This window comes from Barbus barbus (assembly GCF_936440315.1).
Source record: "Barbus barbus genome assembly, chromosome: 19".
NCBI lineage: Eukaryota > Metazoa > Chordata > Actinopteri > Cypriniformes > Cyprinidae > Barbus > Barbus barbus.
Genome location: NC_136747.1, coordinates 16,165,250 through 16,187,393, shown reverse-complemented (window position 1 = coordinate 16,187,393; position 22,144 = coordinate 16,165,250). Strand labels below are relative to the sequence as shown.

The 22,144-nt window shown below is 36.9% G+C and overlaps 1 protein-coding gene across 1 annotated transcript; it reads right to left on the bottom strand.

The window, feature by feature from the left end:
* Positions 1 to 1,207: 1,207 nt before the first annotated feature.
* On the bottom strand, positions 1,208 to 20,238 carry LOC306885786 (immunoglobulin superfamily DCC subclass member 3-like; the record flags this gene model as incomplete). Its single annotated transcript, XM_079442579.1, has 14 exons — positions 1,208 to 1,303; positions 1,703 to 1,829; positions 2,025 to 2,151; positions 2,234 to 2,350; positions 3,290 to 3,478; positions 3,817 to 3,981; positions 4,079 to 4,329; positions 4,801 to 4,966; positions 11,278 to 11,436; positions 11,525 to 11,662; positions 11,889 to 12,019; positions 12,097 to 12,241; positions 13,196 to 13,507; positions 20,193 to 20,238. The coding sequence occupies 14 exons, from the start codon at positions 20,236 to 20,238 to the stop codon at positions 1,208 to 1,210; spliced, it is 2,169 nt and encodes a 722-aa protein (XP_079298705.1).
* Positions 20,239 to 22,144: the final 1,906 nt, after the last annotated feature.

Below are 22,144 nucleotides of genomic sequence, written 5' to 3'. Positions count from 1 at the left end.
TCCTATCATCATCATATCCAAAACATACGATGGATCCAAGGTGTGTTTGAAGTATTCCACAGCTTAAAAGCTTCTGTAGACATCTCTGGACGATGAGTTAGGGAGGGGTTCCCAGACAGCTTTTGTCTGCTAAGGCAATATTTGGAGCCAGAGGATGGGCAGCCACGGTCACACTCTCCATGGCAGTCGACCAGATGGGCACCTGAAGGCTGGCACAGGCACTGGCAGTGGGAAGAGTAGTGGGTATCTGCTATTTTTTGGCTGAGGTAGGCAAGCTTTATTAGCAGGGGGCTAATGTCAGCCCAAAATAACATTCTGAGGTAGCTATCTTTGGAGGTATACAGCTTTTGGTGGGTATTATAAAGAATAGGAAAGAGGGAAATGTGGGAAGAATCCATCACCTTTATGGTTCCTCTGGGGTACAGCCTGCCTCGAGGCATGTACGGTGAAACATATAACAATCAATTTATCTGAACTCACACAACCACAAGCGAAGGCAAAAGCAAGGCCACGTTATTCATCTTGGTTATTCATCTGAGCTAAGGCTAACAAACGGAACAAACCTCTGTTCCCTGTTATCATTTCAACTGAGAATATGTCTTATTGTAGCTTGTTTTGTAAGTCATATAGTTCACTAAATCACACATACTGAAGATAAATATTGAGATAATTAAAATGGTTGGACTTTATATTTGCCATCAGTTCAGGCACAACGTAAGGCTACATCTTATTACCAGAGGACGCATTGCAAAAGAAAGTTTTGGTTTTAGCAGAAAGCCCTTTGGTAATAAAATATAAAGTGGGTTTGGTATCATTTTTGTTGTGTTTAGCTCTCATTGTGTATTTATGCTCAGAAAGAGTGCAGTAACTATTTGTAACTTAGCATGCTAGCATAACAAATGACTACAGCATCTCCTAAGGCTATCATTTGGTGTTCTTGTGCAGACACATCATCAAAATAAAGATCTTTAAGGAGTCAAGCTTTGGTTCTAAAGGGAGGAAGCGAATGAAACAGGCTAAGTTAAACCAGCTCAATTAGCAAAACTTTGTAGTTAAAACAGGCCGGTTTACACCTTTAAACAGTAGCAGCAGTTTAGGTGACAGACTGGGCATGATAAATATGGACTAAAGGGATTTTGGTGGGCAGGCTAGGCAGAGGAACCACAAGGAGAGAGATCACTGAGGCAGTGCTAGCTAAGGGCTAATGCTAGCCAGTTCCTGTGCCTGTGCCTGTGCCTGGCAGACTGGATGAGTGCTGCTCAATAAGAACCTGGCATTGGGCCTGGCGATCTATATTATGACACTGAAAAAGAGAAAACAGCCGTTAGTATGATAAGCTACCTTTTTACGAAACCCTGACAATCAGAGCACAAGTTCAGTTCCGCGCTGTTGATACACTCTGTTAGCAGACAAGAAAAAGGCCCTGAGAAAAGTGTTTTGGCAGTGACTAATTAGTAAATGACAATCGTACAAAGCAACTTCACAAGCTGTAACTACAGTGACACTACTGGGGTAAGATATTCAACTGTTATTCAGATGAAATGACAAAATCAAGAGTAGCATATCCATTCACTAATGGTGTTGAGATGATATTTTGTGGCATCTGTGGTCAAGAGAAAAAAGAAGGTTGGAGGGGTCTATATTTGCTAAAGATGGCTTATTCTCGGTTATAATTTCTGAGAAGCTCGACTGGACGTCTTACTTGTGGAACCAGTTCAATGCCTTGAGCAGGTTGTGTTACTGCCGTTTTTGGGATGCCGTTGAGATGCCCTCCATCTTCGCCCTGTGGCACAGACCAGCTGTCCTGAGTCCCCTTCCTACAGAGGAAACTGAGAAAAAAAAAATAATAATAAATATATATATATATATATATATATATATATATATATATATATATATATACTACGTAATTGTTATTTTACTGTATATTAATAATGTATGATGTTATTATATTTTATGTTTGTGAAGTGAATCAATATTAAAATTTGCACATATTTTGCACATCTCTCCAAAAGGTCTATTACCTGCGCCGATATCCAAACATGAGGAAGAGCACACAGAAAATGATGCAGGCCATGCCAATGTGGATGCCAACCACAATGCTGCTCACCGAGCTCTCTACACCTCTGCAGTTACATTGAGTTTCCTCTCCTACAGCAAAGAAAATCATTATTATATACTTTATAATAAATAATGAACACAATCATGTGTACCAAAACAAATGCTAATTTACCTGCTCTGGTTTTAGCACTAGTTCTGTCCTCAGCCAGTGAAACAAGTTTCTTTGAACAGTCGCTCTCTCCATTGCCATTGTAGGCCACCAGTTTCACTTCATACACAGCGCCGGGGTCTTGTGAAAAAAAAAATGGAAATGGTCAGTATCACACACTCTGCAAATCAATCAAAGTTACTGATGCATTTGCCTCACACATGCACAATCTAATACATATACATTGAGCTGGTTTTGTTGACTTTGCAGTCACAGTAGAACTATTGATCAGCTGAGTCATGGTGATTGAGGTCCAGTGTAAAACCTCCTGGCTATTATAGTCCTTCATTTACTTGGGCAATTTTCTTGTTATGTCATGTAGGATCTGTTTTTGTCAATATCTCAATTTTCACACACTCTGCGGAGTTCTCTGGATTCACACATTTGTCACGTAACAATACTTGGAAATACTTAGAGGAGTATTGTTCTCATTTGTTCTCTAGTGCCCATGATTTATTTCAGGTCTGCTCTTAAGGTGGGTGAGTGAAGGAATATTTCATCTGTCACTGTAGAAACATAATGGCTTTTTCATGTAGACAGAATAGTTAAGTGAGAGAGTATACAACATAAAACATTAAAATAAGGAGGGCTAGATGGAATCTGATGGTGTTTTTGTTGTTGATTTTGCTAAATTGTACTTAAGCTTATTTTATTTATATTATATATTTATTATTATTATTAAAATGATAAAAGTATTTTCTTTATATTAAAATTGTATATTTTATATGTAGAAAAAACCCTGAAGAAAAACATTTTCAGATTGCAAAGTCATTTTAAGATTAGCTGACACATTAAACATTTTTAAAACATATTTTGTAAAAAATACAATTCTCTGCACCGAGTTTGAAAACCATTGACTTAAGATATACTTAAAATCAATTTATTTGTATGTATTAACATTTAACGGCATTAGATTAGCAAACCACTTGGCATGTGCAAAGATATACTGAATCTATAGTCTATAGTTGCGTCAATAGTTTCAAATAGTTTATACAAACAAGAAATCCTATTTTCCCTCACCGAGATGAGAAATGGTGTGAGTGTTAACATGGCATGGCAATTGAATTGGCCCCAGGATCTCTCCGTGGGGGACCCTGCGGTAAGACAGGCGGAAACCTTCAGTTTTTCCAGGCTTATTGGGCAGCTCCCACAGGACCTGGACTGCTGTGGTGTTTATTGCTTTGGTGAAAAATATAGGTGAACTGGGCACTACATAGGGTGCAAAAAGAGAGAAAACCCATTATAATGAGCTCAGAGCAACAAGGAACACTGTCAGAGTTCATTCTGTTCAAGCAAAAAGCATAAGGTGGATGGGCAAAAAGAGAAGCCATAGCAAGAAAAAACAGATGCTTAAACATCTGTGACAAAGCAGAGAGAAGGATCATATTAAAGGACAAGGTAGCAGACAGAGGTAGCCAAAATGCTGATGTGGGAAAAAGAAGTGACAGTTAGGAAGAGAGAGCAAGAGAGAGAGTTTGAAATTGTAGTGACCTAAGCAAAACAAAAGCAAATAGCATGCCATGTGTAATCTGTATGCAGCTACATACCGCCCCCTAGTGTTGTGGAAACGACAGTACTGGACCGCTCACTAGCACCCAGTGGAGAGTAAGCCTTCAGGTAGATGGAGTAGGTGGTCGCAGGTTCAAGGTTTGTGAGGTCATGCTGAAATGTTGTCTTACTCACAGCCTCCTGTAGTTCCTTACTTTCAGGCTCTGAAAACAAAAGTGCACCAATTATGAAGTAAAAATACTAGCAGAGAGCAAAATATATTCCAATTTAGTGGAAAATCTGAATTCCAAAGATACTCACCGCCATATTTGTGGATATGCAGCACATATCCGATGATCCCGTCCGTAATTTCAGCTGGTGGCTGGGTCCAGGAGAGCTGCAGGGTGGTTTTAGACAGAGCCGTGGCTTTCAGGCCCTGAGGGGCATCGGGCAGCTCTTTGGCCAGGGACACAGCCAGACGAGCACTGGCCTGGTTAGTGCCAGCAGAGTTTTCAGCGATGCACTGGTATATGGCCTCATCGTCTGATGTGATACGAGTCACGGCCAGGGTGCTAAAAACAATCATTATTATTATTATTATTTTAAATCTATACTCTAAATTTAATGTAACCTTGTTAACATACACATATATTGCACATCTCACAATTTGGATGACAGAATATAAAACCGATGAACACTGACATCTAGTGGACACAAGTTATTGCAGGTAAATAAAGCAATTAAAATATTGTACACATATACATTTAAAAAAAAGAAAGAAGAAAAAGAGATAGATAAATAAATAAATACAAAACATATTAAATTAAATTAAAAAATACCAATACAAATAATAATAATAATCTAAATAGGTATATAAAAAAATAAACACTTTTAGATTTCATGCCATTTTAGATCATTATTTATTTATTTATTGTTAATTTGTCTGTTTATGATATATGCCTATGTATTGTTTAAGGTTTTATGGACTGTGTGTTTCAGCAGTAAGTTTGTGTATCCCTGTCTTATATAATTTAAGTGTGTACCTGTTATTGTTAGTGAGCTTCACATTATCGCCTGGTGTGAGTATCTTTCCATTCTTCAGCCAGATGATATGAGGCTCAGGAACACCCTGAGCAACACATGTGAACACAGCACTGCCTCCTGCTGGCTTAGACACAGACTGCGGCCACTGAATGAACTCTGGAGGAGCTGCGGAAACAGAGGAACCGGGTGAGACCAGGGTTATTGTAGATAAATCAATTTAAAACTAAATCATATGAAAAATCTTTTTTTTTTTTTTTTTTTTACTTAAATTTTATTTTATATGTATTAAAATAAATAGGACTGGAACTGAAATAAAAATGAATAAAAACTATATATACATATATAAAAAATGACAAAAGCACACAACAAAATTACTAAAACCTAAAACAAAAATATTAAACTATTAATTTAAATAACTTATGCAATCTCAATGAGACTAAAATAACACTGGGTGAGACACAAATAACAAGAAGACATTATTGATTTAACCAATTTAATTATATAATTATTTCAAAACCAACTGAATAATATTAATAACTTTAAATGTGTTGCCTGTTTCAATCTCTCAAAATAAAAATGTCACTTAAAATTGCACTTTAAAAAAAACACCAGATTGTGGACACACATATTCACTATTAACTAGCTTTTTAGTATGCATATTATTAGCATATTGGCTGCTTATAAGTGCTCATAAAGCACATATTAATGCCTTATTCTGCATGACCATATTTTAGATCCCATACCTAAACATAACTACTACTACAACTACCTATCAATAAGCAGTAATTAGGAGTTTAGAGAGGGAAAACTCTTACTGCATGTGTTTCCTAATCTAAAGTGTTTCCAAATTTTTATTTCATTAATAAATCTGAATTTTTTGTGCAGTACAGACAGTTTGACAGTGAGGCAAAGATCATTTTTCTGTCAGATGAGAACCAGACATTTGTTTAACAGCAAGACACATTAATATTCATATTTAATAAATTAAAATGATTTTACCATTATATGGCTCTTTGAAACACACTAATTTACCTTAACACTAACATCAGATCTTGAACTTAAACTCTTTTTATAATCGCTTTGTATCTTCCTAAATGACCCCTGCAGCCTCTCCTCTGGCTCAGCAACGCAGATGCAGGTTCACCGTTCCGCTTGACACCCCTTCAGTGTCCACACAATGGCCATGCATATATGTAGAGCTCTCCAGACCCCAGGACTATGCATCTCATTGATCTACTGACACCCACCACAACCAAACACCCCCACAAGAGCCCCTTCTCCCTGGGAAGAGGGTCCGAAGTGGTCTGCGGAGGTGTGGAGGGTCATAGGTCAAAGAGAACCCTATTTCAATAGACAGCTATTAATCAATGCAGGCACAGATCTTTAAAACAGCGCAGCTTCCCCTTCAAATGAGGTAAAATAAAATTCAACTGTTGGACAGAAATATAGATTTGCCAGATCAATATGAGCTGCAGAGAAGCTGTTTAATTGGGTTTCACAGCTGATTGTTCTGTTTCTCATCATTGTGTCCTGAATAATATCTCTAAACAGAATTACATTTTTTTTAATTAAAACATTTTTTTTAAATCTACTTCAGAATCAATTTGTAATCAAAGTGAGTTAACATAGGCATATGCATATGTGTGTGTATGTGTGTTTACAGTCTATGGTTTAATACGTATAACCTTATATAGCTTATATAACCTGAGGTTAGAATACCATGACAAGACATCAAGTACCACTCTAAAACACAAAATGTATTATATATGTGCAAGTAGGCCTGAAATAAAAAATACAGCCTTTAAAAACACTTCAGTGGGTTCTGCGCAGGCTTTAGGGTCAAAGAGAAAAGTGGGAGGGGCTGGAGGGGTGTGTGTATAATGAAACTACGGCAGGGCACAATAGGACAGAGGTCACTTCAGACCTCCAGACACAGTCTGAATAAACGGCGGTCACACAGTGTGTGTGTGTGTGTACACGTCATTGTAGTTCTCTTCTCTCCCAAGAAGCACTTCACATTTGAACCTGAGAAGAACTTTTGATGAATAGACATCCTTGAATAGAAATGTTTTAAACTGAGGAGGGACTAAATAAAGGCCCTTTAAAGGAGAGGGAGCTGATACATGCTGCATCTGTCTGGCTGATATACACATCTGTGTATATTAAGAATTTTTAATGTTTTTGTGAATTGTCTCTATGAATTGGTGCTCAAATATTAATAATGGTTCTTATTATTAGCAATGCTAAAAATCTGTTTTTTTTCTGCTTTATATTTTTGTGTAAACCATGATACGTTTGATCGATCATTAATGCATCCTTGCTGAATAAAAATATGAGTTTCTTAAAAAAATCGTACTTTTCCAAACTTTTGAATGGTAAAAATATTAACAGTTCAACATTCAACATTCAACAATGAGGACTGGAGTAATGGCTGCTGACAATTCAGCTTTGCCATCAAAAGAATAAATTACATTTTGAAATACATTCAAATAGAAAACAGTTATTTTAAATTGTAATAATATTTCACAATATTGCTGTTTTTACAGCATTTTTTTTTAAAGTACGTGAGCATAAGAGACTTATTTTTCAAACATTAAAAAACGTAATTATTCCTAACTTTTGACCTGTATTATTATAGCAGCTTTTATCAGTTGATATTTAATATTAGACCTGATTTTCAAAAGTGATAGGGTTAACTAAACATGCAATTTACACACTTAGAAATCTAGAATTGTTTTTTTGTTTTTTTTACATTAGAATGTGTAATGACCATTAAAGACTAGGCCTATTTAAAAAATACTAACACAAAACTGCACTGGATCTATTTCTGTTAGACAAAAGAATTTATACGTCATTTAAAAAAAACAATAAGTGTTTAGGTCTGACTTAAACCGAACTTCTTAAGAATGTGTAAAAGCCCAGTGAAAGTCAGCTATAAATACAAGCACACTTAAAACACACATGCACATGTCGATCTGTGACTGATTCAGATGGATTTATAATTTCATGACATGTAATTTCCCCTGCCTGCAAACAGGAAGCAATCAGAGTACAATTAAATGACAGCATCAGCTTTTGGGGTCTGTTTTCCACTTCAGCATCTAACCAGCTGTGTCTTTACAACCAGGATCAACTGACAGCATCAGTGCCCAATCCATCTCATGTATTGATCAGTTATTCTTTTAGCAGGGTCTCAGATCCTGACCTTGAGTCTGATCAGGTGGCTATTTCTCATTCATTTAATTCTGTTGTGTGACTTATGCAATCAGTTAATATTATTGAAAAACATGGCTGCCTCCTGACTTGAATAAGCTGGTTCTTGAATGCATTCTTGGATTTCAAGTCACATATAATGATTTATATCACTAAGCCTCATGTTTATATGAATTGCTATTTCTGCACATGCTTTGATGTGTAGGCATACATTTTCAGATTGAGAAAATGTAATTTAAGGAAACCCCTCAGCTGAACCAGATGTCAATTTAATTTTTCATACTAAAAATAGCCCAGGGTGAAAATAGAGGAAGAGGTTCGCTCAACACAAAGCTGTTATAACGTCACAATCCCCCCCTTGAACTTCGTCACCCGCTGCCTGACCACCAGCTGGGACATGAACAACTGCCCTCATAATGCTATGGAAACTGTGGGGGAGGGGTCATGAAGGCCCATCACCCTTCCTCATTTGAGGACCATCCATTCTGCTGCTTCATCACCTGTCTGTCAGAGGAGGCTCCACCCCTTCTGCTTCCTAGGCCAATGTCAAAGGTGAGAAACGAGAGGGCAGAGGTGCGAGGGGATACCTCGCCCCTCCCAAAACATACACATGCACACAAGGAAGACTGCTCTTTGCCTGTCTGCCGTCCTTTTTGTTCTCTATTGTCCACATCCTGGCTCAGCATCTGTCCTAACCTTCATGACTGTGTGAAAGTGCAGACCTCACGTCCACAATGAGCAGTCTGGAGGACCATAACCTGACATAAACAAACCACTCAGCTTTGAACTTGACTAGGATGTGCTGATTTTACCTTTGTGACTGGCAGACAGACTGTTATTAAATGTGTTCTCACAACATGATTAAAATATCTTCTTCTTGTGTGGAATTTCAGTGCTTGTCTATCACGTTAATTACCGATTTAACTATCAATTTATTACTTTGATGGCATTTTCAGCAGACATTGCTGCAGTCTTTTCAATCTCTCAGAAATAATATGCTCATATTTGGAAATCAGTAAACATTTTGTATTCTTATCAATGTTAAAAACAGTTGTGCTGCTTAATATTTTTTGTGTATAAATAAAAATCTTTTGTAACATTATAAATGTCTTTACTGTCACTTGAATAACCTGAATAATTTAATGCATCTTTGCTGAATATAAGTTTTAATATCTTTAAAAATATCATAAAATATCACTGACCCCAAGCATTAGAACTGTACCCTATACAGATAAATATTAACATTTTAAATGAGATAAATTAACATAATTTTTATGATTGAACGATATGATGTTTACACAGTAAATTAACATTTACCAAGATTAATAAATGCTGTAATGCTGTTAAATCATTATGCTGAATATGTTAACTAATGTTAACATATTAAACCTTATTATAAAGTATTATTAATCAAACATATTCTTGCACAGTTCCTTGATAATGAATTTAATTTCTGTCACTCTGTGTTACTCTAAAATTAATTTTGCTTCACTGATCTGAATTACTTAATGAGGCTTTTCTCAAGGTTTGTTTGGAAGGTTTTTGCTTTCTTTTTTTGGAGAAATAACCAAACCTAATCTCTTTGTTCCCATCTTACACAAAAAGTGGATCAATAAATGAATCAATACATTCAAGATTACCTCCCCCAAATGGCTTCACTGCCAATTCTGTTGTAAAAAGACTGATAGGGGTGACTATTGATTGATCAGACTTAAGCTGGACATTTGGAACACAGATAGAGAAAGCACACCTGGGTGCAATTTCAACAACAATATAACAAATGAATGGATGCATAAAGCTAAGGGACAACAGGATAATTTTCATTATCGCAGCAGATATTTAGCATACACTGATCAAATATCTGCCTCCTGGCCATCACTTTTACTGTTTAAGATGTTAAAAGACATTATTAGGATTATTCTTTAGTTCAGATGAATAAGAAGCTTAGTCGTTCACACTTACTACCACCGACTGTGATATTAAATATAACTTTTGTACTACGCACCTCATAGATGATTTACCCATTTGTTCTCATGTTGTTCTTTCCTAAAGACCCCCAGTGTGCAGCTACTTTGAAGAAAGCCAATGAAAGGAGCACATATACCTCAGGGATATATGATCAGGTTGAATGTATGGACAGTAGCAGGGTGATGGATGAGAGGTGTCATAGGGGGGTTGAAGGGGGATATCTCCTAAGTTGACTTCATTACCCAAGCTATTCCTCTCAAGCCCAGCTGGACAGCAGCAGCAGGCCTTAGTTTCCATAATAGCATTCAAAATCTCACACCATCAGACCCAGTACAGAGTGAGGAAAAAACCAAGAAGGGCAAAGAAGAGAGAAGGGAGGGCCTGCATATTGACTTCTCCTGCTGTGCTGACCAGTCAGCTCCAAGGGTCATGTTCAAAACCAGTTCTGCCTGATGTCTGGTCATCATAGCAGCCAAAAATACTATATTCATTCAATACAAACACAGCTACAAACACACACACACAAGAAAATAGGCTTGCTCTGTTGTGCTCAGTGAAGTGTGCAAATAATAAAATGTAATATTGCAGCTTTGTGAACTTCTGTCACAACAAATCCGGATTAAGCAGTGTGGGGTCAGCTATTATTTCCCACATGGTTTAGAACCATTTATGAAATACTGAAGCTAAAATATCTACTTTTCTGATTCAATACACTACCGTTCAAAAGTTTGGGTTCAGTACGATTTTTGAAAAAAAGCAATGATTCGTTAAATTGATCAAAAGTGAAAGTAAAGACATGAAATAAATGTCAAATAAAATCTGTTCTTTTGAATGCTAAAAAAGTCAAAATTTTCACAAAAATATTAATCAGCTAAACTGTTTTCTACCCTGATAATGAAAGGAAATGTTTCTTGAGCAGCACATCATCATATTAGAGTGATTTCTGAAGGATCATGTGACACTGAAGACTGGAGAGATGACTTCACCACCACAGGAATAAATTACATTTCAAAATATATTCAAATAGAAAACTTATTATTTTTAAATAATTTGTAATAATATCTTATAATATTACTGTTTTGACTGTATTTTGATGAAATAAATGCATCCTTGTGGGCGTAAGAGATTTTTTTCAAAAACATTTTAGAAATTGCACCAACGCCAAACTTTTGAATGGTACTGTACATCACAAAACACTGCAAACGATCTTTCAGCTGAGACAAAAGGCCAAAAGGAAATTGTTTTAAATCAGTAAGATCATGTCATAAAATATCTTCAGTATCCAGGAAGTTTACCTTGAACTACCAGTCTGCCCAATGCAGTACGCCTCATCCTGGTACCAGGCCGGTTGGCAGCACATACATACACCCCAGAGTGCTGAAGGGAGACATCGGAAATCATCAGATTCCCCGTCCCAAGCACTTGTATGCCCTCCACTCCGATAGATCTGCCGTCTGTTAAAAAATTATGAGAACAAATTCAATTATGAGAAATCCCTAACATTTAGTTATCCTTGGACAGTTCAAGAGTAAGGATTCATACCAAGTCTACTCCAAGACACAATCGGGCGAGGGTTTCCAGTGGCGATACACTCCAGGATGGCTGTCTGATGGACGGTGATGGTGAGGTTCTGTGGGCCTGACAGGATGACTGGCTCCTTATAGGTGCGAGGAACACCTCCTGAGAGTAGAAGGGCAAATAAAGAGATGATGAAACTGGAGCTAAATTACAAATCACTAATATAAGGATGACATTTGACATCATGACATTTGAGGTAATCAATGTGCTGATTGTCCAATACAAACATAATACAGCACATTGCTTATTTACAGGATGCATAGAGTTTAAGGTTAAGGTTATGTACATGCAGTATGAGGTGTTTGCCAAATTAAGGGTGACTACTGACCGGTTACGTTCAGATAGGCCTCATGGCTGTAGCGGGTGTTGGCGATATTAGTGGCAACACAGCGATAGACACCAGCGTCTGATTTCTTAACTCCTGTAATCTGCAGAATACCCATTGGGAGAAGTGTATACCTGTGGAGAAAGAGTAACATGAATGAGCAATCCTGTGAGGAAGAATATAAAGAAAGACAGTAAGAACTGTGTGTTACCTGTCATCAGATGTTCCAAGCACAACACGGTCCTTCTCCCAAGTAATGTTGGCCTCAGGAATACCATTGACCTGACACTGGAAACGTGCAACACCTCCCTCATCTACTGACATGGACTCTGGGTGAGTGTAGAATTTTGGAAGAGCTGTGGAACAAAGAGAATTGAGAGTTATTTATAAACCAAATAATGATTTCTAAAGGATCATGTGACACTGAAGACTAGAGTAATCGCTGCTGTTATTCAGCTTTGCCATCACAAGTATAAAGTAAATTTTAAACAGGAAACAAAAACTGTAACAAAATTTCACAGTATTTTTTTTTTTTTTTACTGTATTAAACAGATGCAGCTTGGACAAGCATAAGAGACTTCCTTGAAAAATATTATATAGATTTATTTGTATTAATATATTTATTATATATTACAAAACTTATGTTTAGTTTAAATTTAAGATTATTCAAAGATATATTCTTTATATGATTTTGCATGTCAAATAAATGTATCCTGTTTTGAGGATGTTAAGATATTTGGATATAACATTATATAGTTTACTAGATATTTTCTAGATACAGAAATAAAAGATAAGCATACTTATTAAGAAAACTATTTTTATGACTCTTTGTGGTATAACAACTGTTTGTACTGTCCCAAATGTGAATTTACTGTGGTAACTTGATATTGGCATCTAAAATGGTGATTTTCATTGGGGATGTAGGGTGAGGTGCCAAGAGAATTGTGGTCTAAATAGCCTGGTCATTCATATAATCAATAGGTAGGGGTGGTAGAAGAAGGGGCTCCCAATGAGAGTTCATTGCCATGGTAACAGTACCTTCTGGGGAAGCATGTAGTGACAACTATAATTCTACAGGATTATCACCCACCCTACTACTTGTATTGGACCAAAGGGAGAACCAGAGGAAGATGGGAAAGGACAGAGTAACAGATAGTAATCAGACATTGGTACCTCCACTATATCACTGTATTTCCCACATAAACAATTGGGTAATCATAGGCAAAGCATACGATTTCATATCCTAGTGAAAAACTATCTACTGTCACCCTGTCGCCCATGTTTGAAATGCTTTCTCTTCAGTCACTCACATGCGAGTTGCACACGGGCCTTGCGGCTGACCAGCAGGCCGTAGTGGTTCTGTGCAGCGCAGTAATACTCTCCAGCATCAGTAGCATCTCCATCCCGTCTCTTCTGGAAGCTGCGAATCAAGAGTGTGCCGTTGGATAGGATCTTCGCGCGACTGCCCACTCCTGCAAGCAGCGGAGCTCCATTCTTATGCCACATCACCGTAATGGGACCCTCGCCTTCCACCCTGCAGTCCAGCATCAACGGCCTGTCCCGTACCGCGATAACATCACTGGGCTCAGTTAGGAAAGCCAGCTCAGATCCATTACACAAACCTGATAGTGAGAGAGAGAAATGGAAGATGGATCAGAACACAACTGAAACAAACCCTATGATCTACAATGCAAAAAAAGAAAGATTATAATAAAGGTTATGCACTGATGATATGTAAAAAGTATGGTGATGAAGTTATATTGGATTTAACAGACACTTAATATTCCAAAATATTATTTATTTGACTGCACAGATGCTAATGATGGAGAACAAACCATGAACTGGATAATGACAATTGTCTTCTGTAGAGCTGCTTTATAGCTAAATTAAATTGGTCTCATAACTGATGAACTCTGCAACATCAACACTGTCACTGAACTAAATGTATTCAGCATTGAACTAAACTGAGTTCAATAATGACTGCTGCTGGTCACACTTTATTTTAAGGTCAAATTCTCGCTATTAACAAACCATTAACTACGACTTTTGCCTCAATAAACTCCTAATTTTGCTGCTTATTAATAATTAGTAAGGTAGTTGTTAGGCTTAGGTATTAGGTAAGATCAGAGATGTAGAATATGGTCATGCAGAATATGTACTTTATAAGTACAAATAAACAACCAATATGTTAATAATAGGTATGCTAATAATCAACTAGTTAATAGTGAGAATTGGTCCCTATACTAAATTGTTACCGACCTGCTTAACAGCCGAAGCCATATTTCAATTCATAACATTATTACTGTTATTTTCTTGTTTATTACTGCAAAGTTGTTTTGAAACAATCTGTAGCAACTTTCCTTGAAATTTTTATTTTTATTTTCTTTTAAAATAGTCCTTTTTGGTCTCATCTGCAACTGCATCATGGATTTTGAGTTTATGATATATCTACATGTACATTTTTGTGTTTGTTGCATATGTCTGTGTTTTCTTTTAATTCAAGACTCAAAAGGAAAACGCCTTTGAAAATGAAAGCTCTGAGGTCAAACTTTCCATATCCACAAAACTGAATTTGTCTCATTACTGGTGTCATAGTGAGCTTTACCATCTAAGCATATCGGCCTATTTACTCAGTATCACCAAACCAAACCTGGTCATCACAATAGGGACAAATGCAATGCAGCCAGTGAACCATAGAGGGCTGTGACAAAGCCAGAGTAGAAGGGATGGAGAATTAGGGTGAGTTATGGGGTCAAGTTAGAGGAATCTCTTTTGAGCAAACGCACCCTTGATGACAATAGCCCTGTGACGACACCCTTTTCCAAAAAACAACTCCCGGCAACCACCAGGAGCCTTCTGCACCCCTCTCAGTCTGGACCATCTGCCCCCCACTTATACAAACCCCCACCATTCTAAACCCCCATCGGTCACATTTTCCTTTCAGTCTGATTCCAGGGTGAATTTCCCATGCCACTGGTTCACCCCGGTCCTCTCTCATTGTCAACTTGCTACATGGCCATTTCATACATCTTCTGTGCTTTTCATATGGAGAACTCCAGACCTATAGCCACCCTTAATGTGACCTCTGGAGATGGCCGGTGTCTCCGGCAGCTGTTGTGTTAAAGAGCACAAGTCTGCTCTTGAACTTGCACTAGATGAGATATGAAGTACCTTTAGCATCTGTTAGGTAGATATAACTGACCCCACTTTCAATATGCACTTCTGTTCCTCTGCTTGCTAAAATATACTCATTTTTTACTACCGGGGTCCTCAAACACCACCTGCACTTGATCGTGACAGCTGTAACATGAAAGTCATAAGAGTCTTAAAAGGATAGTTCACCACAAAAATGAACATTGTGTCATCATTTACTCTGTGGAACACAAAAGAAAATGTTTTAAGTTGCATATGCCATTTAGAGCTGTAACAGAGGATAATATATTATGCTGCAAATGCAAAATACATCTGTACTATATTGGCTATCAGCAATATTTCAGAAATCAGCAATATCTTTACATATATAGATATCGTTATGCCAGTATTGGACTTTTTCCCTTTCAGGTAACCTTTAACATCCTCTAGCGCTCCAATAAATTGTATAGTTAAAAACACTAATAATCTAATGACAGTGTTAAAATTATCTTTAGCAAATCTCAAATAAATATACAGACTGTACATTATAATCATGCGATGAATTTACTTGTAACTTTTACAAACTCTTGGTACAGTCCAGAAATATCTGTTTCATACTAATTCAAAGTGCATACAGGAAACCATTACTGCAATATCTGACATTACCCATGACAAGATGACCAGATAAGCTCAATCGCCTCAGTCTCATATACCTTAGACTTATATACCTTGAACAATATCAATACTGGAGTCCATAAATATATAGCGCTATAAACTTGACTTCCACTGAAGGGAATATCTGGGGTGCACCTTTTGCTCCCGGTTAGGTCACACACTGAGCAGATGTAGATGGGACGAGTCTGTCTCTTCCTTTTTCATTTTTATGAGGGCTAGCTTACATCTGACCCTTCCCTGGCTTACTCCACCCGAAGTGTTAATGAAATTCAGAGGTCCCAGGGGAAAGGGGGTTATGTCACACAAGCTGGATTCAGAAATACAGAGAATAACACATGGGCCTAAGCACTAAAGATATGGATGTACAAATATAATGTTAGTTCTTGCTTGATACATCCAATTAAATAACATAATCTTGTAGCAGGGATATAAATGGACTGCATATTTAACACTAAACATGTTAGAGACCAATTAAATATATTAATATACTGTTTTCTAAGGTTTCTGCTCACCTCACAATGGAAACTGTGTTCCATGATCTTCCCATTAGAGAAGTTTGTCATTATACCTCATACTCTAGGATCTAAGAGCTCCATTGTTGCTACAACAGTGATGATGGTGCATAAAGTATGTCGATTATAAAGGTCTCTGCACACTGAGTCCGAAATTTTCGTCTGAAATTTTCGCACGTTAAAAAATAAATATGACCTCACGTTGTGTCAATCACGTTTGCACACTGCCTCCAAAACTTTCGTCCATCAAAAAAAAAATTGGATCAGGTTCGATTTTCTGCGTTTTCGCATCCGTAGCATGCATTTTGAGAAGAAAGGATGGGGAATACGAAAAAACGGAAAAACGCATGCGAAAATTTCGAACTGAGTGTGCAATGACCTTAAGTCTATGCTAATAAACCCATTCCAACCTGCATAAGAACAGAAGTGTGATTAAGAGCTCAAGCCTGGGGATAATTCTGATCATTCAGATGAGAGGTGGATAGAAATGGGGTTTTGGGGGTTTTTAGATGGTGTTCTGAGCAGCAGGAGACCCCCACCCATCCCCACCCCTTGAGCTGTGACCTGGGTCCCTGAAGGGTCATGAGAGAGTTGGTGAAGGGTGGATGAACAACGTGGGGCTTAAGGCAGACAGCCTGTGTCCAGTCACACACACAGTCCCAGCCCCCAGGTTGGTCCATTGTCCCCAGTCTAATGTTGGACCTGAACTTCACAAACTATTGTTGGAATCCAGACATCATGCAAATGGCCTTCATCTCTAACCAGAGTCTCTAAAGGGTCAATGTGGCAAAGATTTGCAACAACCCCCACCATCACTTTACCTTACTTTAAACTTATAATGTCTGCAAGTCTGCATTTGATAAAAAAGTCAACATTGTGAAATATTATTACAATTTATAAGTTTTCTATTTTAGTATATTTTAAAATGTGATTTAATCCTGTGATGGCAAAGCTGAAGCTGCGGTCAAACTATGATATTTTCTTCGATGAATAGAAAGTATTAAAAAAAACAAAAAAAATTAATTTATTTTAAGTAGAAATCTTTTGTAACATTATAAATATCTTAATTTTCCATTTTGATCAATTTAATGCATCCTTGCTGAATAAAAGCCTTTTGAACTTTTGAAAAGACTTATGAATAGTAGTGAACATATAGATCTGCAATGTTATATAGCTTATCTGAGTAGAAGAAAAAGAAAAAAAAAACTTCAAGGATTTGGAATTGAAACTTCAGGCCAAATATTTTAATGCTCATTATAATTTCTATATGGGTCTCTCCATTGTCCAGAGAAGATTTTAGCATTACTGAAACTGACCTGCCACTTTGAAAAAGTGATTTAAGCCTTTGATAGAAACTCTAAATGTATACAAACATTCACAAATTCCTCTCGCTCTCTTTTTCTCCCATTATATCAACAGCAGCAGCAGGAGATCTAACGTAAACAATAGCTGAATACAAACTTGGGGGAGGAATTGTAAAGAATCTGGGTGGAAAGGGGGGGATCATGCTGCTCCGGGTGGGCTTCTTTTGAATCCATAATGGGAGTTAAATTCTTCCTGACTACAACAGCCACAAGCGGCCTGCACAAACACTCCTTTGAGTTGATCATTTGAGCAAAGCTGTCTTTTGTTTAAACACTGATTGTCATTAGGTGGCATATGCCAAGTTCAAAGTCATGCAAACACACTTGCATTTCCACTTAAGAGAGGAAACAACCCCCTGCAGTTTCCCTCCACCCTCCCAATTAACCACTCAACCAATTACCACTCAACAATTAGCTCTTTTGTGCTCTTCTTTTGATCTATCCTCCACTTTTCATAAAAATGACTGTATCTGACTCAAACTTTTTAAAGGATGTTTTAAGATGCTAATTTCAGTCATATAATGGTGCTTAGCAAAATATACGTGTTTCTATTAATTAGATCATGTCTGTAGGTCAACAGCTTTTTATGAAAAAGTCATTGCCAGACATAAAACCTTTGGGTAAAATCAATAAGCAATATGCTCCCATCACCCCATCACTATGGCCTCAGGTCTTTAATTATTGGGATAAGGACCAGAAGGGGGTCCAGGGCTTCCATTAAGCCAATCTCATTAATGGCGCAACCAAGGGTTAAAATATCCCTCTGCTGCAACATGAAAGTTTTAATGCCACTCTTAGTTCCTCTTTGGCTTCATGAACCCTAATCACTTTCTTTAACAGAATTGCTGAAACTATACATTTTAAGGCCTCTATAAACAAAGTAATTTTGTGGCTGATTAGCCCGTACATTGTATTACAGGTTATTACGGCAGCTTCATTACAGCGAGGAAAATGGCTATTGCTTCAATTAGAGCAATGAATGTTGAAGTGGCTATAGCCTGATAGCATCAAGCAAACATGATTGCTCACAACTTTTTGTGGCGATATGCTGAATAACATCTACTGGAGCTTAAAGTTAGCCAAATGATCTATATGCTTCTGGTCAAATTTCCCAAGTTTCTCAACAGGAAGGAAATCCATGCAGTGATTAAGACATCGCCAGCCACTGCAGCCTGTGCCCTGTATGTGGATTAGCTAGATGGTGTCTTGTCAAATATGTCTTCATGGAGTGAGAACTTTCCACAGATGAGGAGTCTGTGGAGGGATTACTCCAGCATAAACATATTCAGGCATGCACACTCATAAACCTCCAACAGCTTTAAGACGATTTTAAATTAACCCCTGCTTCCCAATAAGGCTGGAGCAGTGTTATGGAGATCAGGGTGTTAGGGTCAGGTCAAAGCGGGTGGGGAGAGGTGGCCACTTTTGTCTCCCTGGCTCTCTTTTTGCTCCACCCACTTTGGACAGCTCCACTGTCCAGAAAGGGGACCCCAAAGGTTAATACCACCCAAGGTCAACGCAGCCCCTCTGTCTATAAGGTCATCTGTTTCTATCCCCCCTTCTCCCTGAGACTCACCATCTCCTTCTGTTCAACATTCCGACTATGTTTATTTATTATTCCATGAGAGATTTATTCTAAAGAACACACATGATCCAAACTTATGGCCATAACATCTGGTTTGAAAACTGTTTTGATCCCAAGTCATTTAATCTCTTTATAAAAAAAGATATACAAGCAGAGTTTTTATAAGAATTATTGAGAAGGAAAGAAAAATTACTGAGAAGAAAAAATTATTTGATGCAGGGAAGTTTGATGTATAATCGCTCTACTCTGATAACTTATATTGCTTTGGATATTTTTTAAATGTTCTTAAATATTTTAGTAGACTGAAGAATAAGTTAATATGATGATCAAATCAGACAAATCAACAGTCAAAAAAAAAAGCAATAGATTTTACATTTCTGCGTTAAGATTCTGTATTAACACTATATTAAAAGTTTTTTTTTTTTTTTTTTTTTACATATTAGCACAATCTTTGTTAGCATGCATTTAACTTGCCACAATTTCTGGCATTTCTTTTCGATTTTATGGGTTTGATTTATTTTTTTTTTTTTACTTAAAACCCAAATACTTAAATCAGCAATTAGCAAAGACTGGAAAAAGGTGAATAGTAACAGCTGAAATGAGTATTTTAATGAACTTGTCACTAAGATCCAACATCTTTGTGCATCAATAACTTGTCCTGCATCAGGGTAAAGAAACTCTACAACAAAAGTAGGCTATTTGATGTAGACTAGTTAAAAACAAAGCAGTAAAATATTAATAAATATTAATATTGTAATATTTCAATTAGTTTAAAGGTCATATCAACGCACTACTTTGGACATAATCTAAATAACAACAATCAGACAGTTTGAAGTCTTAGTTACATTACAAACAGTTATTCTTTTGATACAGAACATCTTAAAATATGATCTTCAAATCTTTCTGGTCAAATTATGCTTCTATAAAAACGTTGCCTATAGAAAAGCGCACACAAATGGGTGAATGGTAGCCTAAATAAAACGACAAAAAATTATACCATATCTTTACGATGTAAAAAAATAAATAAGTTTATACTCACATGAACCAATAAACATCAGGAAGGTCAGTAAAATCCGTGGCTTCATTTTTGTGTGTAAATCCTTCAAAATGAAAACAGGTAGGCTATACTTCTTTGGGGTAAAAAAAAGAGAGTTTAAAAAGTGAAAGAAAAAAATTCAACTAGTGAAATGTCTTTCTATTCGAATACAAATTCCAAACGGAGTAAACCTAAAATAACATCGTTACTCTACACATTAACGTCGCTCCAGCTGGGCGCTGCTGGTCACGTCCACGGCCACTCTGAGAATACCTCGCGAGCGGCTCAGCACAGCGCTGAACGCGTGCAGCGATCATTCATTATTCATGATACTGTTGTAGCAGCTTGACGTTGACGCGCGCGCTCTCGCCTTTAGTGACAGGTGGCTCTGTGATGAACCAATCGTTAAACCAACCGCTGCCTTGGATAGGTGCGTTATGGCTAACAATATATTTGAGCAAAAATGCCTCTTTACTGCTTTACCACTCAGAAAGATCGTAACCAAGCTGTTGTCATTAATCAAATATTTAGAATTTAAATATTAAGCTCATAAAAAGTTCTAATGCTAGCGATTGTTTGTTTAGATGCCCAATACAATTGGGCACAGATTTCGTTTGTTGTATTAAACAGAACCACAGGAACGTTTGTTGTGGCACTGTAAAGTAGCCTAACCTTAACAAAACCTCTTTATTTGCACAGCATTTTAAGTCCAACCTGTCTCACCCTGTGTGGTCAGATCCAAAGCACCAATAAACCCAGGAAAACTCCCAACAAACTGATTCAATTAGCAGGGATTAGCATATGAAGCCGTATATGAATGGATCTGCATGCTAAATAAAGTGAGTGGTCTGCCCATGGGCCCATCCCCTCCCATTATAGACTACTAATTGAAAGGAAGTATTTAGAGAAACATTTGAACAGGCAGAGAAACACCAATTATAAGACTGCTCAGCCACATGATGAAAGAACACATTTATTCAGTCACATAACAAACTCTGGTTGTGTATAGAGGCAATTAAATTATTCACTAAAATGGAAATCAGCAAATCTATATTATGCATGTGAAAGAGCCCATTACATTTATTTATAGCACATTAACAATGTTACAAGAATGAGGTTATGTTGTTAATTAAACAATAAAAAAAATACTGAATATACAGCATGGGTCCAAATATCTGAGACCACTAGTTTTGCATTATAATGTAATTTGTATTTTGCAAATCCCCTCAAAAAAAAAAAAGCGTTTGCATTTTTATAATTTAACATTAAAATTGTTATTGCCATGCTGTTAATTAAAGTCATGCTGCAGTTAAAATTATTCTTCCTAATTTCTTGAATATACAGAATACAGTCCAAGCATCTGAGCATCTTTTTGCATTTTTATTATTTAACACAATTATTTTTATAAATAGAATTATCAACATAGAGATTTTAGTGATGGCTGAATTCTTACATTATTTTACACATTTCTTTTTAATTTTACATTATGATTTTGTAGTTATAATTGATTATTAAATTCTAAACTTTTCAATTTATTTCCAAGTTTGAACTCAATTTTGAAACCCATAGTCAAACTTTTTGGCCTCAACTGTATATTGTTTTCTTACACAATATAATAGGTAGAAATATGCTGATATGAAAAGACATTTTTAATAAAATGGCACAGCCAAAATAGCAAATTGTCTTATGTCGTATTATGTGCGTAACACTGTAATGCTCAGCACATCTAATTATGTAATCTAATTACGCTCAAGACACTTGGACCAAGGACTCTAAAAATATTATTTATCAATATGAAGGTATAAAACCACTGAAATCTATATAAGGATTGTGACAAATAGCAGCAAAAAAGTTTCTGTAAACCTCATTATATCAGCTTTGTGCTACAGGATTGGCTGTCCTCAGGCCAGAGGAAGAGATCAGCGAGTGTCACAGAGAAAAGGAATCAGATGGGC